This window comes from Diabrotica virgifera, chromosome 5 (genome assembly GCF_917563875.1).
Source record: "Diabrotica virgifera virgifera chromosome 5, PGI_DIABVI_V3a".
NCBI classification, from domain to species: Eukaryota; Metazoa; Arthropoda; class Insecta; order Coleoptera; family Chrysomelidae; genus Diabrotica; species Diabrotica virgifera.
The window spans coordinates 231646895-231668895 of NC_065447.1; the positions used below are offsets into that span (position 1 = coordinate 231646895).

The 22001-nt window shown below is 33.7% G+C and overlaps 1 protein-coding gene across 1 annotated transcript in view; it reads left to right on the plus strand.

Annotated features, from left to right (window-relative positions):
* LOC126884707 (RNA binding protein fox-1 homolog 3) overlaps window positions 1-22001 on the plus strand; it is a 519785-nt gene that overhangs the window by 493366 nt on the left and 4418 nt on the right. The window contains exons 6-8 of the mRNA XM_050650828.1: window positions 334-388; window positions 4468-4727; window positions 19899-20123. Coding sequence (XP_050506785.1) covers window positions 334-388; window positions 4468-4727; window positions 19899-20123 — 540 coding nt within the window. The remainder of the gene's footprint in view (window positions 1-333; window positions 389-4467; window positions 4728-19898; window positions 20124-22001) is intronic.

A 22001-nucleotide genomic window follows, 5' to 3' on the forward strand; every position in this document is an offset into this window, starting at 1 on the left:
ACTATACTCATCCATGGTAGCAAAACCCGAAAGCCACGATATGGAACGAAGAATACTAAATGTAGGATCTGATATGTTAGAGAAATGTAGGAGAATTCCTTTAGCTTTGATGAATGTAAACAGTATTTCTTAAATTTGTTTCATATATTTAATATTAATATGAATTTGGTGAAAATTAATTTTTGTTAGTAACTAGGGGGAATGTGATCGTTCCCTAATAAGTTCAATAAAACCACTCGCTTGATAACCAAACATTTTAATGAAAACGAGTTGTTTTAGTGAGCTTTTAAGAAAAAAATCATTTAATAATCATAACGATTTATTTCGATATAGGTAAATAATGCAACTGCAAGAGTACAAACCAAAAAACCTCCAGCGTTACCTACAGGTAAGTGATAGTCTAATCGACAATTTAATAGCTTTATAAATGCCTGCACATATAACAGCGTTTAACGCCGCGTTTTCCCTAATAAAACCCCTGAGAACTTGTTAAACAATACGTTTAACAAAACAGGTAAAACGCCCCTTAAGCGGCCTCATGTGTACAGGCCCTAAGGTATTTAGACCCCGTACATATGACAGCGCTTAACGCCGCGTTTTACCTGATAAAACCCCTGAGGACCTGTTAAACAAAACGTTTAACAAAATAAAACAGGTAAAACCCCTGAGGACCTGTTAAACAAAACGTTTAACAAAATAAAACAGGTAAAACGCGGCGTTAAGCGCCCTCATGTGTACAGGCCCTAAGGTATTTAGACCCCGTACACATGACACCGCTTAACACCGCGTTTTACCTGATAAAACCTGATAAACGCGCGCTTGCATGTGTAAGATACCATTTGTTCCTTGGTAACTTGAATCACGGCGTTAGGCGAACGCGGCGTTTAACGCCCTCATGTGTTCAGGGTCTAAGAATGTTTTCTGGGAATAAAAATACATTTGCTTTGTAGATTTGTAGATCAATACAAAAACTCAGTTGTATTAAAAAATAATACTCATTGTAGAGATGTAATTGTGTATCTGAGAGGAATTATAAAACTGCAAAAGATAAAATTACTGTTTTTTAACTCATATATTTTGGCAGATAACAGAATCATACAGTTGAACCAGAATAAGAATAGACGTGAACATTACTGTGCGCGTTTGTGTAGATACACTGTAGAAGCAATTCGCGACGTTGACAAGTTTTATGGAAAATCTCAATTTTGAATAATTCTAATAAAAGTGACTGGATCTTATAATTGTTCATATATTGTTTATATTAAGTGAACATTTAAAAATCATTTTAGGATATAAATTAATGTTCTAAGATTATTGAAGGTATAGGAAAATTAAAGATTGGTCATACCCATACCAGAAAACTGCTTATTTAGATTAATAATTGTATAGAATATAAAATAGATATATTAACCTTCGCAAGGCGGTACGGGGTGCAGGTGCACCCAAGACCTCGTTTTCTCACCTATCTTTTTTGTAATTTTTTTTTATTTTTGTCCATTTTTTTATTCGCATTAAATTCAATTCTAAACGCACTCCACCCATTACAGCATTTAAAACTCTTTGCGTTTAAGTGTTTTTTTTTGGAAAAATTACTGTATGATGAAAATTTCATATCCTGAATTGGACGTTTCTGATGTTACACCTGGAGCTAACAGAGCTACGGAACAAGGTCGGTGTTACTTATGTCACAGAAAAAGACAGAAAGTCCCGACATAACTGTATTATGTGTAAAAACTTGTGTTGCTCACTCTGTGAAAAATTTCATATGTTTGTGATGCAATAATAATAATTTTTTTAAGAAGAAATGAGTACTTTGTTTGTAAAATTATGTTTCATAGTTTAATAAGCAAGTCATATTTATCTTTCAATTCAATTTCCCCGACGTTCACATCTGAAAAATAATGGATATACGGATGGGGTGCAAATGCACCCCGCACCGTCGTTTACTTAAGAACCTAAGCACCGCCTTACGAGGGTTAAGAACGTATACGCAAAATTTCGGGCCAATGCTTTTGAGATTTTTTCGAATCCTGAGAAAATTAATCAGTATTTTTGAAAAATTTAAACGCAGAATTAAAGATTACATTATTACCGAGGACCGAAAACTTCTATAATGTTTATATTCATTAGTTACAGGTGTGAAAAAGAAGAGAAAATTTAGTGCGATTTTTAATTACAAATATCATATTCAAAAGAATTTTTTTATTTATTCTAAGGGACTTTCGGCCCTCGGTAGTAATGTAATCTTTCATTATGCGTTTAAATTTTTCAAAAATATTTATTAGTTTTCTCAGGATTCGAAAAAAATAAATGCATTTAAAAAGCATTGTTCCGAAATATTGCGCCTACGCTCTTAACGGAACATTGGTAAATGACCACTTAAAATTTAAAAATTGTATATAATTAAATGCAACACTTGCTACAAAACAATGATTCTTGTAAACAAAATTTTTCTACTTACACAGAATTCAATCAATATTTGCAGGAACCATGGCAACCCTGTAATTTAAGCCACAAATGAATTCTGCATCCGTCTTTTGGTTTGCGCGCAGTTCACGTTTACTCCTATTCTGGGCGTACTGTACATGAGCAAGTGGTTGGCAAAGTTCAATTTTACTAATCTGTGACTGTATGTAGCTTAGAGGCTGTTTTTTACATATATCTCAGTAATATTGCTGTTATTACTAATATTATTTCATCTATATCATTGGGATTTTCTCCATTGATATTTTTATTGTCATCTATTTCTTCCCAGTTTTGTTCGTAACCACTTCATATTTTTAATAGAAGCATGTCTATCTAAGCCACCAAAACTAATAATCGCACAGAATAATGTAGACCTTTATTATATTCTTCTTTTTCTTATTCAGGCGAGATTCATTAATCTCTGGCACATGGTTGTATGACCTTTGTACTATACCTTGTTTTTTCCATTAAACTCAAACAATTCCTGTGGGAATCCTCATTAATATTTGGAACTTTTTGTTCTTTAGATGATCTAATTGTGAGAATCTTCTCAGTGAAGAACACTTTTATAGTCATACAAGGTTTATAGTTATAAAACAATCCCATGTAGAAATAGAGCTTGACAATTGACAGAAAGAGACAGCAACAAAATTTAAATCAAACTCGACAGTCAAAATTCATTTTTAAAATGTACAGATGTGCCTTTATTCCTTTAAAACATGTCACTAACAAATATACAGAGTGAGTTTTACATAATGGAACGCCTCAATTTTGTCGGAAACTGCTTGCACGATTTTTATTGGTTTTAGATAGTAAGGGTGTTATAATGCAGCCGCTATTATGGTTGTATTTATATTGTTGTCAGATTTTCCGTTTTTCCGGGAATCTAATGAACTTTCTTTTTCAAATGGGACACCCAGTATATTTTTTGCTTTTTGAAGTCCCTAATAAATACTGATTATTTTTTACGTTTAATATATTATATAATGTTCCCTATATCTAAATGTCATATTTTCGGAGTTATTGCTATATTAATTTAAACAATTTCTTTTTATAAAAATTATAAAAATTAATTTTTTCAGCCCGGGTAGATATAATTTTAGGTTTTTTGGTCATTCTGAACAAAAAAGGTCTTTTTTAATTTCCCTCTTAAAGTTGATCGTTTTCGAATTACAAACAATTTAAAACTGAAGAAAAAAACGAAAAATCCCGATTTTTAAGGCTCAAAAACGCAATACAAGTAAAAATACTATTTTTGAAAATATAAGTAGCTAATATCAAACGTATTTTTATCAGTTCACGATAGGTATTTTGGCCTTATTTATTTATATTTTTATTTTAAAACATTGTTTTTTAGTTGTTAATGCAGCCAGATCCCCCTCCTCTCATAAGCGCTTCATCAAAAATTAAAAACACTGTTTTAGAATAAAATTTTCCTAAAATTCTTATTGGACGCACAGAAGAAGGTTTGGACTTGAATTTATGCACTTTGTAATTTTACTTGTATTATTGAGCCTCGAATATCATCATTTTGTTTTCTGTATTAAATTGTTTATAACTCTAAAACGATCAACTTCAGAGAAAAATTACAAAAAAACCCTTTTTGTTCCAAATGATCCAAATGGCTAAAATAATATCTGACAGTGTCGAAAAAATTGATTTTGATAATTTTTGAAAAGAAATTCTTTATTAACGTAGCAATAACACTTGTTATGGCATTTATGTATAGAGAAACATGAAAAATAATGAGTATTTATTAAAGACTTCAAAACACAAAAAATATACAAGGTGTTCCATTTGAAATAAGAAAGTTCATTAGAATTCTAGAAGAACGGAAGATCTGGCAACAATGTAAATACCACCATAATATCGGCCGCTTCACAAGATCGTTACTCACTAAACCTATAAAAATCGTGTAAGCCGTTTACGAGATAAATGAGGCATTCCATATATAAAACTCGCCCTATATAAATTTTACCGAATGTCTTTTTTTTTTCATAGTCCCAGTGATACAATGGTCTGACGCGACGCTGCGAGCGGGAGTCGCCGCCATTCAACGCGGCAGGGCAAGAGCCGCATATCCTTCAGCTGCGGCAGCAGCTGCAGCTGCAGCAGCTTTTACCAGGCATCCCACACCTCTCACAGCCGGTTCATTACACGGATACACTCCAGTGTTAAATACCTTACCAGTGGAAGGAGGAGTGTATTATGACCCCTTCCTAGCTGCGCACGCTGCTGACCAGAATTATTCAAGGCTGCAGGTAGGTTGACTAAATAAAAGGATGACAAATTATCCAGAATCCAGACAACATAGTAAATTTATGTATCTAGAATAGAAGTATACACTGGTAGTATTTGGTAGTCCGATAAGTAAACTTCTTCGTCAGTTTAGAGTGGAGTTCAGGGATTAGGGTGCTGAGATCTCAAAAGAAAATTAGTTCTAGAAAGTTTAACCCTTTGTAGGCATACACGTGAAATTTTAGCTCGATGCAGCCGTTAGAATATTTTTGAAAGCTGCATAAATTTGGCGTGTTGGAAAAAATGTCGCACATGGACAAAAACGATTTTTGATTAATTATTATTATTTGAGAAATAAAATGCCGATGATATCAAAAGAAAAGCTGGATATACAGTGAGGACGTTTGAGTTTGTATAAATTCATTATCTCGAGAATGGACAAATTTTGAAGAGAAATCCTTCGACAGGTCGATTTTTATTTTTAAATTAGGACTTCTTGGCGTATATAAAATACTAGTGACGTCATCTATCTGGGCGTGATGACGTAATCGATTATTTTTTTAAATGAGAGTACCTAGGGCCTTGTGATAGCTGAATGGTTTTAGCTAATCGTAAACTGAAGGTGCGCCAATTTTTGGAGGCTACAATAATTAGTAAAGAGCGCACTAGTCAAAAGGGACTTACGAATAATAACAAACCTTTACTGGAATCAAAGAGCACAAATTGTAATAGATAACGAACCCAGTCCTGAAATTGAAATCAGGAGAGGAGTTCGGCAGGGATGTATTATGTCTCCATTACTCTTTAATGCATATAGTGAAGCCATTTTTGAAGAAGCATTGCTATCTCAAAGTGAAGGAATAGTAATTAACGGAAGATCTATTAACAACATAAGATATGCAGATGACACCGTGAAGAATATGGACTAAAAATGAATATAAAAAAGACCAAATACATGATAATAACTAAGAAAACAAACATACAAACAAGCATCCATTTGGGAAATGTACCGATAGAAAGGGTTGATAAATACAAATACCTAGGAACCTGGATTTCAGAGAAAAATGATCAAACAATAGAAATAAGGACCAGGATAGAAATAGCAAGAAATGTGTGTAAAAATGAAAACAGTTCTCTGCAACAAAGACCTTCGCTTAGAACGGAGTAAGAGCTTTAAGATACTACGTGTTCTCGATACTACAATATGGACTTGAAAGCTGGACATTAAAGCAAGAGCACATAAATAAGCTACAGTCATTTGAAATGTGGTGTTACAGAAGGATGCTTAGAATAGCATGGACACAGAGGAAAACGAACACGGAAGTACTGCGAGAAATGGGTAAAGAATGCGAAATAATAAACACAATAAAAATAAGAAACTTCCTGATGGCAAGCAAATCTTACAGCTTTATATCGGTCCTGACAAATTTATAAAATCAAGTAGTTAAAAGTTGAAATATAATTTAATTTTTACATTGTTTGCAAGATAAAGTTTAAATGTGACAGTGTGTTAAAAAACCAACGATTCTGTGAGTACAAAATTGCATTATTTATATCTAACCATAAAATCAGAAGTTAAAAGGCAATATTTTATCGATTTCAATCCAAATTATCGATTATCGACAACAACTTTTTGCTGATTCAAGTAATTAGGCTGCCGTCTAATTTTGTTAAGAGGCCAGGTCCGGCTTCAGATCCGCTGTTCCAATGCATGTAAATTTTCAACGGGACGATGGCTGAACCGGAATTAGCTACTACTTCACGAAATACACCGACTACGTCACATATCTCTTACTCTCATGCATTAAACAGTTTTAAACATCCTTCAAAAGACCAAGGTATCATACTTTCAACCATACAAGGAATACAAGTTTTCGAATATGTAAAAGCTGTTGGATCAATAGTACAGCCCAAAAACGTTATTTGGGCATCCAGAATCGCAAACAACCGCATCTGCATCTACCTCTCGTCTAAATATATAGTTGACCAATTTCTTAGCTCCCACAAACATGTAATTATTGACGGCAACCAAATTGAAGTAAGAAGATTAATAACTCCTGCCCAGAGATTAATCATATCAAGTGTATGTCCTACTATACCTAATAGCATAATTGAAGACCATCTAAAAACTATGGGTATAAAATCCGTCTCCAACATGACGTTTCTACGAGTAGGCATGCAAGACCCGGAATACAGCCACGTGCTTAGCTTTAGAAGGCAAATCTTCATAAGTCCTTTAGAAAATGCATCGATTCCTGACTCATTCCTAATTTCATTCGACAATACATCATATAGAATATACATTTCCATAGACGGTTTAAACTGCTCCAGATGCAAGACGGTCGGACATCAAGATTCTGACTGTCCTTCTTTATCATCATTAAGTAGTCCAATTAATCAAACGGAAACTGACCATCCAGTGAACGTACCCAACTCTGCCAATAAAGAATATAGCCAGCCAGAAGAACAACCACGGAAAGAACACGAAGAAGGTACCCAGACATTAAAGGAACCGAAACTTAACATCACAAAAAATCACGAATTAACATCAGCCACAAACGACCAAACCACTTCCTTACAAACATACAAAGAACTACAGATTTCGTCACAACCACAAATATCCCAAGATTCAGTAATTGAAAGCGATAGAAAAATCTCTGAAGCTATTCATGTTACTAAAAGACAAATTTCCACTTCTCCCGAAATCCTTGAAAATGACCTACCTCCTCCCACTACTGAAAAACAAAAAAATAAAAAGCCTAAAACTCAAGATTCTATTCCAGATATTCTCAATGAAATTAAAGAAAAAATTGAAAATAGAATCCCTTCCTTCACACTTTCTTTTCATGAAATATGTGATTTTCTGTCAAATTCCCTTCACTCAAAACATCCTGAACTTATTGCTAAAAATTATTCAAATGAAAGCGATGAAATCAAAGAAATTCTAAACTTTATATATTCTCAAACACAAAATAAAAGTTTAAAAAACAATATTACCAGATTGAAGAAGAAACTACTTCTAAGCAGTCTTTCTTCTACTGACGAAACTGACTACGAATCAAGTTCTCAAGTAAATGGTTAAAATGGCCAATAATACATTCATATTACAGTGGAACCTCAATGGTTATTTTACCCATATAGAATCCATCAAGCTTCTTATAAACGATTATCTTCCTTTAGTCATATGCATAGAAGAAACCCATTTCAAACATCAAAATGTAACATTAAAAAATTATGTTCCTTTTCTAAGAAACCGAGTTACAGGTCATTCAAGCGGCGGAACAGCAATTTTCGTAAGGGATGACATAGAGTCATCCGAAATACAACTGCAAACAAACCTGGAAATAGTTGCAGTGTCAGTCACCCACAAAATGAAAATTAATATTTGCAACGTATACTTACCTCATCCTACTGATTTAGATATAACTGAACTAAGCAATGTTTTAAACCAAATTCCACACCCAAAAATAATATTAGGCGATTTTAACTGTCACAACAGTACCTGGGGAAGTAACAAAACCGACAAATGTGGTAATCTCTTAAACAATCTCATCGACAATTTAAATTTAGTGTTACTGAACACTGGCAAATCTACTAGGTTAAATTCATACAATGGTACATTTTCAGCTATAGATCTCTCTTTATGCAGTCCGTCGCTAGCTACTTTATTATACTGGGACACATTGGGGTATTTATATGATAGTGATCATTTCCCTATCACAATAAACATAGATACTAATGATATATTGACTTTTCCAATTCACCAAACATGGAAAATAAAGTCAGCTGACTGGGATTTGTATCGAACACTTATAGAAGGACAAACAAACAACTTTAATTTAACCAATACCGCAAACGAAAATCTGGAACTATTTAATAATATTATTATTTCTGCAGCAACAATCGCAGTGGGAAAAACAAAATCTAGTAAAAGGCAGCCAGTTCCTTGGTGGAATAACGAAATTGCGCAAGCACTTACTTTGTCTAAACACGCTTTCAACGTTTATAAGAAACATAAAACTATCGATAACCTTATAATTTTTAAAAATCTCAGAGCAAAAAGCAGACAATTAATCAAGAAAGGAAAACGAGACAGTTGGAAAAAGTATGTGGCTTCAATAAATCCTTCCACTCCCATAGGCGACATATGGAACAAAGTACGCAGAATAAAAGGAACAAAATACTTCCGAGGCATAGATACGCTATCATACAATAACCAAATGCATTCAAACAAGGTAGCTATTCCAGAAATACTAGCAGATATATATGAACTTAATTCTAGTGATTCCAACTATAGCATATCTTTTTTAGAATATAAAAATCTAATGGAATCGTCAAATATACAAATCACCGAGAGCGACAATCCAATAAACAAACCCATAAGTCTTCAAGAATTAGAATTTTGTTTAAGCGCAAAAAATTCGACGCCAGGACCTGATGATATCCACCCTCTTTTCTTACGAAATCTTCCTCTAAATGCAAAACTAATATTAGTTGATATTTTTAATAATATGTTCATTCAGCACGACTTTCCTGATCTATGGTCGCAAGCAACTATAATTCCAATCCTTAAATATAATAAACCAAAAGACGATCCAAATTCCTATCGTCCAATCTCACTTACTTGCTGTACCTGCAAACTTTTAGAAAAAATCCTTAATTATCGTCTTAAATGGTATCTCGAAAACAATAACCTAATAAGTATCAGACAAAGTGGATTTCGTACGGGTAGATCCACAACAGACAATCTAATAACCCTTGAATCAGCTGTACATGAATCTTTTCTGCACAATCAAAAACTTATTGCCGTATTTTTTGACATAAGAAAAGCTTTTGACACAACATGGAGACATCTTATACTAAAAACACTTCAAGAATGGAATGTCCAAGGGCATATGTTGTCGTTTATTAAAAATTTTCTAGAAACACGAACTTTTCGAGTTAGAGCTAATGGATTCACATCTTCCAGACGAGTACTGCAAAATGGCACTCCACAAGGATCTACTCTAAGTCCTACACTCTTTCTGATTGCAATAAATAGTATTATACATCAAATAAAGCTGCCTGTATTTACTAGCCTATATGCAGACGACTTAGTCATTTATCTAAAAACAAATAATGTAACTCTGGGATCACATATATTGCAAACGGCCTTACATACAATTGAAAACTGGTCGCAAAACACGGGTTTTATATTTTCTGGCGAAAAAACACGTTATTTAATTTTTAGCAAAAGGAAAGACTATCCTAATATTCAATTAACACTTAACGGAGTTATGCTGAAGCAGTCAGAAGAAATAAATTTCTTAGGACTTTCTTTTGAACGTGACTTAAAATGGAAAAACCACGTAACGAATCTGCAACGTTCTTGCCAATCCAGAATTAACCTACTAAAAATGCTGTCAAATACCTCTTGGGGGGCTGATACAACAACTTTACTTAATCTATATAGATCATTAATAAGAAGTAAATTAGACTACGGCTGTTTATGCTACGATACTGCTAACAAAACATCTTTAAAAAAACTTGACTACATTCAAAATACGTGCTTGAGATTGGTTTTAGGTGCCACAAGAACTAGTCCAGTAAGTAGTTTACAAGTTCTGGCTAATGAACTCCCTTTAAGCCAACGAAGGCAACTTCTATCACTGAATTACGTTGCCAGAATTTCAGCAAACAAAAGCAACGTAACCTACTCAACAATATTCTACAGAACAAATATATCTTCTGATCATTACGAAAACATTGCAAGAAATATGCTACCATTTCCTGAGCGAACAAAACGTATTGGTTTTAATTTAGAACAGTTGAGTCTCACTATACCCATTCATGTAAATTTTCCTCCCTGGATGATCAAACCTCCAAAAATAGATATGTCTCTAAAAGATCTCCCTAAACATTCCACACATCCTTTCCTTATCCAGCAAGCTTTTAAAAATTTAATTTCCAAATACCCAACAACTCATCGAATCTTCACTGATGCTTCCAAATGTGATGAAGGACATGCTGCAGCTTATATCTGCGGAAACATCAAGTCTACCGTACGAATCCCAACAAATTGTTGTATATATACCGGAGAACTTACAGCAATTCACCAGGCAATGAAAAAATGTGGTTCTATCCATGAAAGCAAATTTGTGATTATCACCGATTCAATGAGCGCATTACTTGGGATAAAACAGCTATATACAACTCACGCTATTCTTCTCAAAATCAAAGAAGAATTATCTTATCTACAGAATCAACAGAAAGATATTTTCTTCATCTGGGTACCTTCCCATATGGGAATAATTGGCAACGAGGAAGTGGACTCTCTAGCAAGCAATGCAACTACCGACCAAAGTATTTCTATCACAGATCAAATACCTTGGACTGATCACAAAGTAAATATCAAAGGTCATGTCCACAGAACGTGGCAAACTACTTGGGATCAGACTAACAACAAACTAAAAGAATGCCTAAGTCAAGTAGGAACTAAACTCATGTTACCAAGTAATAGAAAAGACCAAGTCATCATCAACCGACTCCGAATAGGACATACGTTACTAACACACAAGCATATCTTGAACAAGGAGGCCGCTCCGATGTGTACCAATTGCAACACGCAACTGACAGTGAAACATATAATTATCGAGTGTCCAGTGTACCAGAAAGAAAGGATCGCGTGTGCTCTTAGTGACAATATTAAAAGTGTACTGACTTCAAACCTAAACTCCTTATTAAATTATCTCAAAATGACTAAACAATACACCAGATTGTAAAGCATTTTTATATAATAATATGTATCTTACTGTTTGTGTATGTCCCCCCGCTAATAACCCTTAGTGGTTGATGCGGGTTTATTTGTGTAAATAAAAAAAAAAAAAAAAAAAAATAAGAAAGTTACAATATCTGGGACACGTAATGAGGGGACCGTGATATGAAATGCTAAGACTGATAATGCAGGGAAAGATAAGAGGCAGAAGGAGTATAGGAAGAAGGAGAGTGTCATGGTTAAAGAATTTAAGGGACTGGTTTAGATGCAGTTCTATAGAACTCTTTAGAGCAGCGGTGGATAGAGTAAAGATAGTGATGATGATATCCAACCTCCGATTAGGAGACGGCACTTGAAGAAGAAGAAGAAGCACTAGTCATATTTTTAAGGAAGTTTTGAATATGAAAAAAGCTCTTGCTGGTGGTTGCAGCGTTTGTTGAACATTGACCAAAAACATGATCGTGTAACTACTTCTCAGCAGTGTTTGGACCTTATGAAGCACAATCCGTTAGATTTTAGGCGTCGATTGGTAACCGTCGATGAAACCTGGATCTGCTACTCGCTACTCTACACCAGAGAACCGAATGAACGCACGGCAGTGGACTTAAGCCGCAAAAAGTGTATAAAAGTGTTCGAAGCTGCCAAGAGTGGCTCAATGGGCCGGAAATTTTGTGATTGCAAAGGCATAACTTTAATTGATTATCTTAAAAAAATAATAAAAATGTCAATAGCCCAATATTATTGTGCATTATCGAAAAAATTGAAGCAGGAACACAGAAAGAAACGGCTCCATATGCAGAAGAAAACAGTTTTTTCTCCAACAGAATGCACCAACTCAGAGCGTTATGAAAATGGCAAAAATTCATGAGTGGGGCTTCGAATTGCTTTCTCATCCCGCTGATTCTCCTGATTTGGCTCCCTTTGATTAATATGTGTTCGAAAGAGATAATGGACGAAACAAATAATTGTTTTGCAGAGCTTCCAGAATTGTATTATTCGGACGGCATAAAGAATATTTTATGGAAAATCGTTGGAATCGTTGTATTGAGCTATAAGGAGAATGTATTGATTAAAATTTTCTGGAAAACATGTTTTTCCTTTCAAAGGAGATTACTTATCCGATCACCCAGTACTTATTTACATTATTGATATTTTTATTCGATGTTTTTTGTTTTTGTTGTTGTATATAGATTGAAAGTTATCTCACTTTCTACAAAAATATGTTTTAAAGATTTCAGTAAGAAATTCTCTTTGTTGTATCCCTAAATAGAAATGAGTAAATGATTGTTTTCTGGGTAGGAATGGTGTAGTGTCTCATTTTTGAGTTCTGACCAACATCTTATATTAGATTTTCACGAAATAATTTTTCTACTGTGGAACCACACCATTTTCTACTATTACGCAGCCATGAAAGTTTCTATAATAGTGATAGCGCCTCTAGTTCCTAGACCATTTTTACACAGAAGGAATACGATATAAAGTGAATTCTAAAAGTTATAAGTTCTATATAGTCTTTAGTATTTTTACTAATATGTACTTTAGTATTTTTTCTACATAATCTTGAGTAATCTTAAGTAACCGATTCTGATAGCATCAAGCAATTTTAGAAATTCCAAAAACCAACCCCAATATTTTAACTGAAATTTCTTATCTTCTGTTCGTAATATAATTGGACCAAGTATATTTTCATATTATTTTGTTTCCACACCGTATACCATCCCATAAAACATTTATTAATAATACGTAATAGACACAAGGCTAACTATAAAAATATTTTTACCAACTATTAAAATTTTTTTTTATATATTCTTCCTCTCCTAGTAGATATTAATATCATATTTCTTCTTGATTTTATGTTAACGGGTCAATGTGCATCTTCTTGAATGTTTTACTAGACGGCATGTTGTCACTGACCATTAAATGTCAATAATCATAACTCAGTTCTATTGTAAATGTGCAAAGTTTATAGGTGCAAATAGTAGTATTGTAGTAATGAGTACTATTTAAATTCATTCACAGATTCATAAAAATATGTTGAATAGCTATACAAGTATCAACAACAAGTTTTTATGACTTTTACGTACCTATATACTATTTTACAACCGCCAGTTTCATAAATGTTGTGCACTATTTAAGGCAGTGTTTATAATAAATACAGTGCGTCCATAACGTAACGCATAAATTCATTATTAGTTAAATAAACATATAAACAACATTATTAGAAATTCCCGAAACAGATCGATTTTTGATTTTAAATTACGATTTTTTGGCATAATATATCATACTAGTGACGTAATCCATCTGGGCGTGATGACGTAATCGATGATTTTTTTAAATTAGAATAGGGGTCATGTGATTGCACATTTGAAAGGGTATTCAATTCTCTATTCAGAAATATAAACATTAATATAAATATTTATACATGATGTCCATTTTTTTTAATAATTGAGACAAAACGAAGAATGTACGTAATTTATATAATTCAAAAGACATTTAAATGTTGTCAAAAAACAGAAAAAAATGTTGTTTTTCGCTTGAATTAAATGTTAAAGCTGCCACCTGCCTCTCGGCAGTTTGAACATTTAATCAAATAATTAAATTCATTCACAGATTCATAAAAATATGTTGAATAGCTATACAAGTATCAACAACAAGTTTTTATGACTTTTATATTTTATAACTCACGTCTATATTCTTTGATTTAATTAGGGGAAATCAATGTTTGTTTTTCAAATAAAAATTTTTTCTGTTTACTGACAGCAGTATTTAGAATTAAATAAATTACGTACATATTTCTTTTTGTGTCAATTAATTTAATTCAAAAATTTTTTTTGGACACCCTGTATAAATAATTATATTAATGTTTATATTACTCAATGGAGAATTTAATACCCTTTCATGATGACGTCACTAGTATGATATACAGAGTGGGCCAAACAAAAGTACCCACCTCGATATTTGGCAGTATTTATTAGATTTTAAGAAAATAAAAAAACAGGTCAATTTTTAATCCAAGGAGGACACATTTTTACGGTACAAACATCTGTCATTTGTCAACTCCCTCCCTTCCACTTCCCCCACCCTGTATTTTTAAATAGGGAATAGGCGTCGTATGATAGCTCATTTGAAAGGTTACTCAATTCTCTATTCAGTAATATCAACATTGACATAAGCATTTATACAGGTTGTCCAAGAAAAATTATTTTAAATTTAATTAATTGGCACAAAAAGAAGAATGTATGTAATTTATTTTACTCAAAAAACATTCTACTGCTGACAGAAAACATAAAAAATGTTTATTTGATAAATAAACATTGTTTGTTGCTTAAATTCAATATTCAATATTCAGATGGGTGGAAGCTTGAACATTGAAATTGAGCGAAAAACTGTCTGTTTATCAAAAAACTTTTTTTCTGTTTTGTGAGAGCAGTAGAATGTATTTTGAATTAAATAAATTACATACATTCTTCTTTTTGTGTCAATTAATTAAATTCAAAATAATTTTTCCTGGACACCCTGTATAAATGTTTATGTCAATATTGATATTAATGAATAGAGAATTGAATAAGCTTTCAAATGAGCTATCACACTACCCCTATTCCCTATTTAAAAATAAGTGGTGGGGGAAGTGGAAGGGAGGAAGTTGACAAATGACAGATGTTTGTACCGTAAAAATGTGTCCCAAAGCAACTGGAACTTCAAAAATAGTAGAATGTTTAAGCAAAGCAAAGTAGTGTCAAAGTCATAGCCAACTAGATAGAATATTGTATATTAAACACACCAGCAATCTTAAATACGTAGGTGTTTTGATATATCAACCAGTATTAATAAATTAAGGGTCAGTCGAGATTAATATGTGTTTATTTTAGAAAAATTATTTATGATTGAATATTTTCACGGCAAATCTAATAAAATTTCACGTAATTTTTGTTGCAATTAATGTTTGGCTTAAAGAACTACGAATAACTTACAAATTAAAGCAGTTAGGTATAGGGAATGCTTAAGAAATAAAAAAGTACTATAAAATATCATTTCATTACAATACAAAAATATAGGGTGTTCCGTTTAAGAAAACTTAGCAAAATCTCATTCCGAGTTTCGACCAACCCTGTATACTAAAATTAAACATTTCGCTTTATTATTAATTTTTAATAATAAGAGACTATATCAAAAATCACTTGAACATAAATGGAGTTTTGATATCAAATCAGTACAATTCTACAGGGTGTGAAGTTTGTTACAAAATTTATAAAAAACCGTAATTATCTTTTAAAGTACCCTGTATAATATTACAAAACCTCATATTTTAAGAAAGAAGACATCGAGCAGAATCCAAAAATGTAAAAATATACAGGGTGTCCTATTTAAAAAACGAAGTTACAATCAACTTCCGGTATAACCGGAAGTAGCAAAGAGACCAAAATATTTTCATTAAATAGTTAATACCTCAAAACACCTGTATTCCTATTTTCATGATTTTCTTATCTTTAGTTCTCGAGATATTTCTAATAGGCCCTTTATCTGCCTCACCCTGTATAGGTATGCCAAAAAATCGTAATTTAAAAACAAAAATCGACCTGTTTCGGGAATTGCTAATAATGTTTTTATTTAGCTAATAATGAATTTATGCGTTACTCACTTTATGACGTACTGTATATCGTTACACACTTAATACGTTGTATTCAGTATTAAGTAGCCAGATTTTTTAGCCACTTTATTCTCCCTTTTTATATTTAGATCTTTATTCTGCAATAATTATACTTTGGTATATTTTTGATATTTTGTCTTGTCTTGCTCAACTTTCTCTTTTAAGGATCGCTATTCCTTACTCCTCTTCGCGACCCATTTCTGTAAATCGCGTCTTTTTCACCTAAAGCCGTCTGCCACACATCTTTCCTCGGTTTTCCTCTACCTCTCCTTTCATCAACTTCTAACAGCTCTATCCTCCGTCCCACATATTTTCCATACTTCTAACGTGACCAAACCATTGCAGTATTTGTTCTTAAATCTGTTTTGAGACTATACTGACCCCGGCTCTTTCCATAATCAAGTCGTTCCTTATCTTTATTTCCTATTTTTATGCCTCCGTTTGCTTCATCCAGTGCTTTTTTTTTTAATTTAATTAAGTACATCCCTAACAAGATTAAATAGGTAGGGACTCTGTGAAGAGCCTTGCAAACTTGCAAACCAACCGTCATTAAAAAACTTTCAGTCAATCCGAGTTTTATTCATAAAGTAGTTTATTCCGTTCATTTTTTATAAGTAGTTGCAGAACAAAATTTTAATTCCCTTAGTACCCTTTAAGACTAAGACACTGGTGTCTGACACCGGTGTCCGCCACCGGTGTTCAATTGCAACTGCAGCAAAGCATTGTTGAGCCACTAAAATCAGCCACACCCAAAGTGGCTCGTCTGTAGTCGTTCATTTAAAACAATGCTTTGCTACAATTTGGAAGACACCGGTGTCAAACACCAGTGTCTTAGTCTGAAAGGGACTTAGTTCGTTTAGAAAGTAAGACAACATGCACATTTCAATTAGAACACGAAAACAAAATCCAATTTCTCAGTTATGAAAAACCTCATGAACTATGTTTTATGGTCACATTATCAACTTTGCTATTAGGCCAGGAACCGAAGCTTTTCACCTCGCAATTTTTACAGAATGGATAGATTTGCTTGAAAATTTGAAAATAAGTAGTAGATAGACCAAGGATCAAAATATATATGATGCGGAAAGGCGCTTTTACCATGGGGGTGGTTGTCACCCCATCTCGGGGGTGGAAATTTTTTATTATATTTTGACCGCAAAAGTTGATAAAAACATTCATTCTAAGCAAAAAATGTTCTATACATTTTTTTGATAAAATTAACAGTTTTCGATTTATTTGCCATCGAAAATGTTAGTTTTATATCGAAAAAATCAATGTTTTGATAGGTATACTCATTTACGATTCACTCAATTTTTGCCGTAGAAAAAATGTTTTCAAACCAAGTTCTTGAGAATTGAATAACCTACAATTTTATATTGAAACATTTTTTCGTATCTCTGATGCTAATCTTTATATTCTGAAGAAAATGGCATTTTTTTACCAAGCTACAAAAATTCGTTATTCGCTTTTAACTCCTGTTTTTAAAAACTAATCATTCTAAGCCAGTCAAACATCTAAACTCTATTAATAATACATAAATAAATAAGAATGAATAAGGCCAATGACTAAAAACACCGCTAACTTACATTATTATGCTTCCAATTGGATTTCTACTTTTTTTTTCAAAAAAAAAATATATTGATTTTTTAACCCTAATATTTTTAATTTTGATCCTAGAAGTTTGGTAAAAAAGAATTTTGTAGGTTTTTATAAGGTTTACAAGGCTATTAATATTAATTATTGTTAAAATCCTCAGTCGCAAAAAGAGGTGACTTTGAAAGGGTTGGTAAAGGTGGTTTTTGCATGTTATTACAAGTTTTAATTGCCGATAGCTCACTCAATTTTTGCTGTAGAAAAAATTTTTGCAAACCAGGTTTTTGGAAATTAAATCGGCTACAATTTCATATTTAAACATTTTTTCGTATCTCTGATGCTAATCTTGTTATTCTGAAGAAAAGACAATTTTTTCCAAACTACAAAAATTCGTTATTTGCTTTTAACTCCATTTTTTTTAAAACTATTCATTCTAAGCCGGTGATACTTCTAGAACCTATTAATAATACATAAATAAAAAAAGACCAAATAAAATCAATGACTAATTTTAATTAGGGTGGTGATTAGGGGGTTGCTTCCAATCACTTTTTTGCTGAAAAAAAATAGGGACTGACATTCTTTTCATTATACTTTTTATTTCTGGAGATAGATATTTTTAATACTTTAAATTAGTTTAAACAAGTTGTCCTCGAAAAATGCATAGTTTTCTCGTCTTTTGACTTTGAAACTACAATATTTAGCATTTGACGAAGAAGAGCCATCATATAATAAAGTATAGCTCGATTACTATTGGTCTTAAAGAAAATCTAAAAACAAGTTTTTGTTTATTTTTTCAAAAGGTACATTTTTGTTAAGTAAAGTTGTTTTGATAAAACGAAAACTTTTGGAGTTATTAGCAGAAAACTTATTAAAAACATTGATTTTTTCGATATAAAACCAACACTTTCGATAGCGAATAAATCGAAAACTATCAATTTTATTGAAAAAATGTATAGAACGTTTTTTGCTAAGAATGAACGTTTTTACCAACTTTTGTGATTACAATATAATAAAAAATTTCCACCCCTGAGATGGGGTGGCAACCACCCCCATGGTAAAAGCGCCTTTCGGCATGATATAGATTTTTATCCTTGGAGTATCCACTACTTATTCTCAACTTTTCAAGCAAATCGATCCATTCTGTAAAAATTGCGAGGTTTTGTCCTATTTTAAGCTTCATTACATGGACTATATTTGATAGTACTGTTTTTACAATAATTGACAACGTACTAAATCTGATGTAGTGATTATTTCAAGACGGTCGATTTGTCTTGATTAAGCAGTCTGATTTTTCCTTTATACTACAGGTAAATCAAAATAGCACATTCATTATGTCTCCCAGTTAATGTATAATATTTACAGTGCCGACAAAAAATCTTTACATTGCCAAATAAATAACTAAATTCGAAGAAAAATTGCATGCGTTCTGTCTGCGCCTTTCGACGAAGATTAGCTGAACACCTAAACAGTGGAAAAAGGTCATGTTCAGTGACGAAAGTATGTCCAGGTTAGTAAGAGGAAGTTCCAAATTTGTTCGTGGTCCACTCACCGCGTCAAGGTACGATCCAAAGTTCAAAGCTAAAATCGTCAAACATCTTGAAAGTATAATTGTATGGAGTGTGTTTAGTGAAAATAAAGGAAGGGCAGGGTTGTATTTCTTGCCTGAGAATGTTCCAATGAGAGCAAGCAACTACGTGACTGCTCTAGAACAAAATTTATTGAACTTTTGGAAAAATCACAAATGTGACTTGTTTATGCACGATGGTGCCCTTGCTCAAAAGATGACAGTGACGAACTTCTTGAATGATCACAATATCAACGTATTGGAATGGTTGGGTAATTCCCCCGACCTTAATCTCATCGAAAACTCCTGGAATATTATGAAAAATAAGGTTACAGAGTCGACCGAGTAACATAAATCAGCTGAAAGAGGAATTGAAGAGGTTGTGGATAACCATCAAAGGAGAATATTTCTTAAACCTTGCTCAGTCCATGCCCAAGGGAATTTAGTTTGTCATCGACTACAAGGGTGACAAAGTATTCATTTGTAAAATTAAAATAGTAATTATCCTGATTTATGCGTTTTATTCACTTTTTAAAGATTTTTTGCCGGCACTGTATAATACCATTAGCAGTAAGAGGAACTACAATGCGCTTTGGGTGTGCATGGCATATTGCATGGCTCTGTATCTGTTCTAGGCAGCCGCAGCAGCAGCCGCAGCGACACCCTTACTAAAAACACCCCTATCGACTGCTCAACAGGCGAGCTACGCGGCAGCGGCGAGCTACACAGCGGTAGCTGCGAGATATGGAGCAGCGGCAGCCGCCCAACCAGTGGCTGGGTACGCGGCGGTTGCAGGATATGGCAGGGATTACGGAGATCCTTATTTGGGACATGGAATCGGACCGATAACTGGATATGGGGTAAGTAGAATTTTTTTTATAGCAGAAATACTTTTTCATATCATTCTTCTTCTGCTTCATGTACCATGTCCTTTCAGAACGTTGGTTACCGTCATAGCTATCTTAATTTGATTCACTGCCACCCTAAATAGCATGCTTCTAGAAATTCCATACCAATATCACAAGTTGTTCAACCATGAAGTCTTTTTTCGTCCTGGACTGCGTTTGCCTGCTATTTTTCCTGACAATATTTTGTAGCAACCTATTTTTGGGACCTCTCATTACACATCCGAAGTACTCCAGCTTTCTCTTCTTGGTGCTTTTTATAATCTCGGTAGTCTTGTTTAGACGTTCTAGTATTGTGGAGTTTTGAGTCTTCTCCACCCAAGAAACTTTTAAAATCCTTCTATAGCACCACATCTCGAAAGCCTCAAGACTTAGATCACTTTTATTCACAGTCCCAGACTCGACACCATAAAGTAAGACCGAGAACACGTAGCAGCGAATTAGGCGGATCAGCAGTGCCAATTTTAGGTATCGGTAACGTAATACCCTGGACATCCTTCTGAAAGCGGCTCTGGCCTGCTAAATTCTAGATCTAATTTCACCGTGACTCTCTGCGCTACAATTTAACTGATATCCAAGGTAGACAATTTGATCAACTTACTCAAGTTTGGTACACATTATCATGAAACATTATCATGAAGCATCATACCAAAGAAATGGCTTATGTCTACTTTTGTCACAATCCCGAAGACGAATAATGCCAGAGAGTGTTTAGACCGCAGGACTATAGCAATGATGAGCCACACATTGAAAGTGTTTTTAAAAATAATTCACAAAAGAATCTTTAATAAATTAGAAGAGGACATAAGTGCCACACCGTTTGGATTCAGAAGTGGACTTATGAACACGGGAAGCTTTGTTTGGCCTTAGTGTGTTAATGCAGAGATGTTTGGATGTTCACATGTTGAAAGTATGACTTTCGTCACTTGCCGTCATACTTTCAACATGTGAACAAGTCAAATCCACAGCTCAGATGTTGCCTGGGGCAGATTAGCTAAATATTTTAAACATCCACACTTAATGTAGCATTTTAAACCAATGTTTCCTTGACGGACTACTTTTACTGGGCTTTGACCCACATATTTTTGTTAAATAATATCTTGGTGGTTAGCATGTACATTGCACGTAAGTACTGATGATGACTGGCAAACTAGTCGAAAACTAGTTATGTGATTTTGATGTGGCCCTTTTGAGGGATTTTAAATATACCTTTTATACAGGATTTTACTGTTTTTTTTTAAACACATCTAACATTTACTAACACTAGGATTAAACATTATTTATGTTAAAAGGCCTCTGCCTCGGCAGAAGTGGGAGTTGTATATTGGCTACCCACCCCGGTTGACACAGAACGACACATGTTCAAAAGAAATACAAACGGATTATCTTTGTTGGAGTCTCCTTTCTCTTTCTTCCTTATGCTTCATCGTTTCGGTGACAAATCCAATGATCAAGTCAAACATTTTTTCATTTGTACTGGCTTTGTGCATTCTTGGGGCTCACCCAGAGGGGACCCCATCCTCAGCTGTAGCGAGGTTCGCCCTGCATGATATACAGGGCATACGAATATCACATGGTGCGCGTCATCCACCACTCCACACTCGGTACACAGATCATCCTCGGTATTCCTTATACGATATATGTATATGACCGAAAGGATCGATGCCCATTAAAAATTGTGTGAAATAATACTTGACGCGCCTGTGTCTGCATTCATACCACCTCACTACATTATGGATAAAGGTCCTCGTCCAGGTGTCTTTGCCTGTTTCTCTTGACCACTGATCCTGCCAACTTTCCAGGCTTCTTCTTCTTTCCTCTGGTCCTGAACCT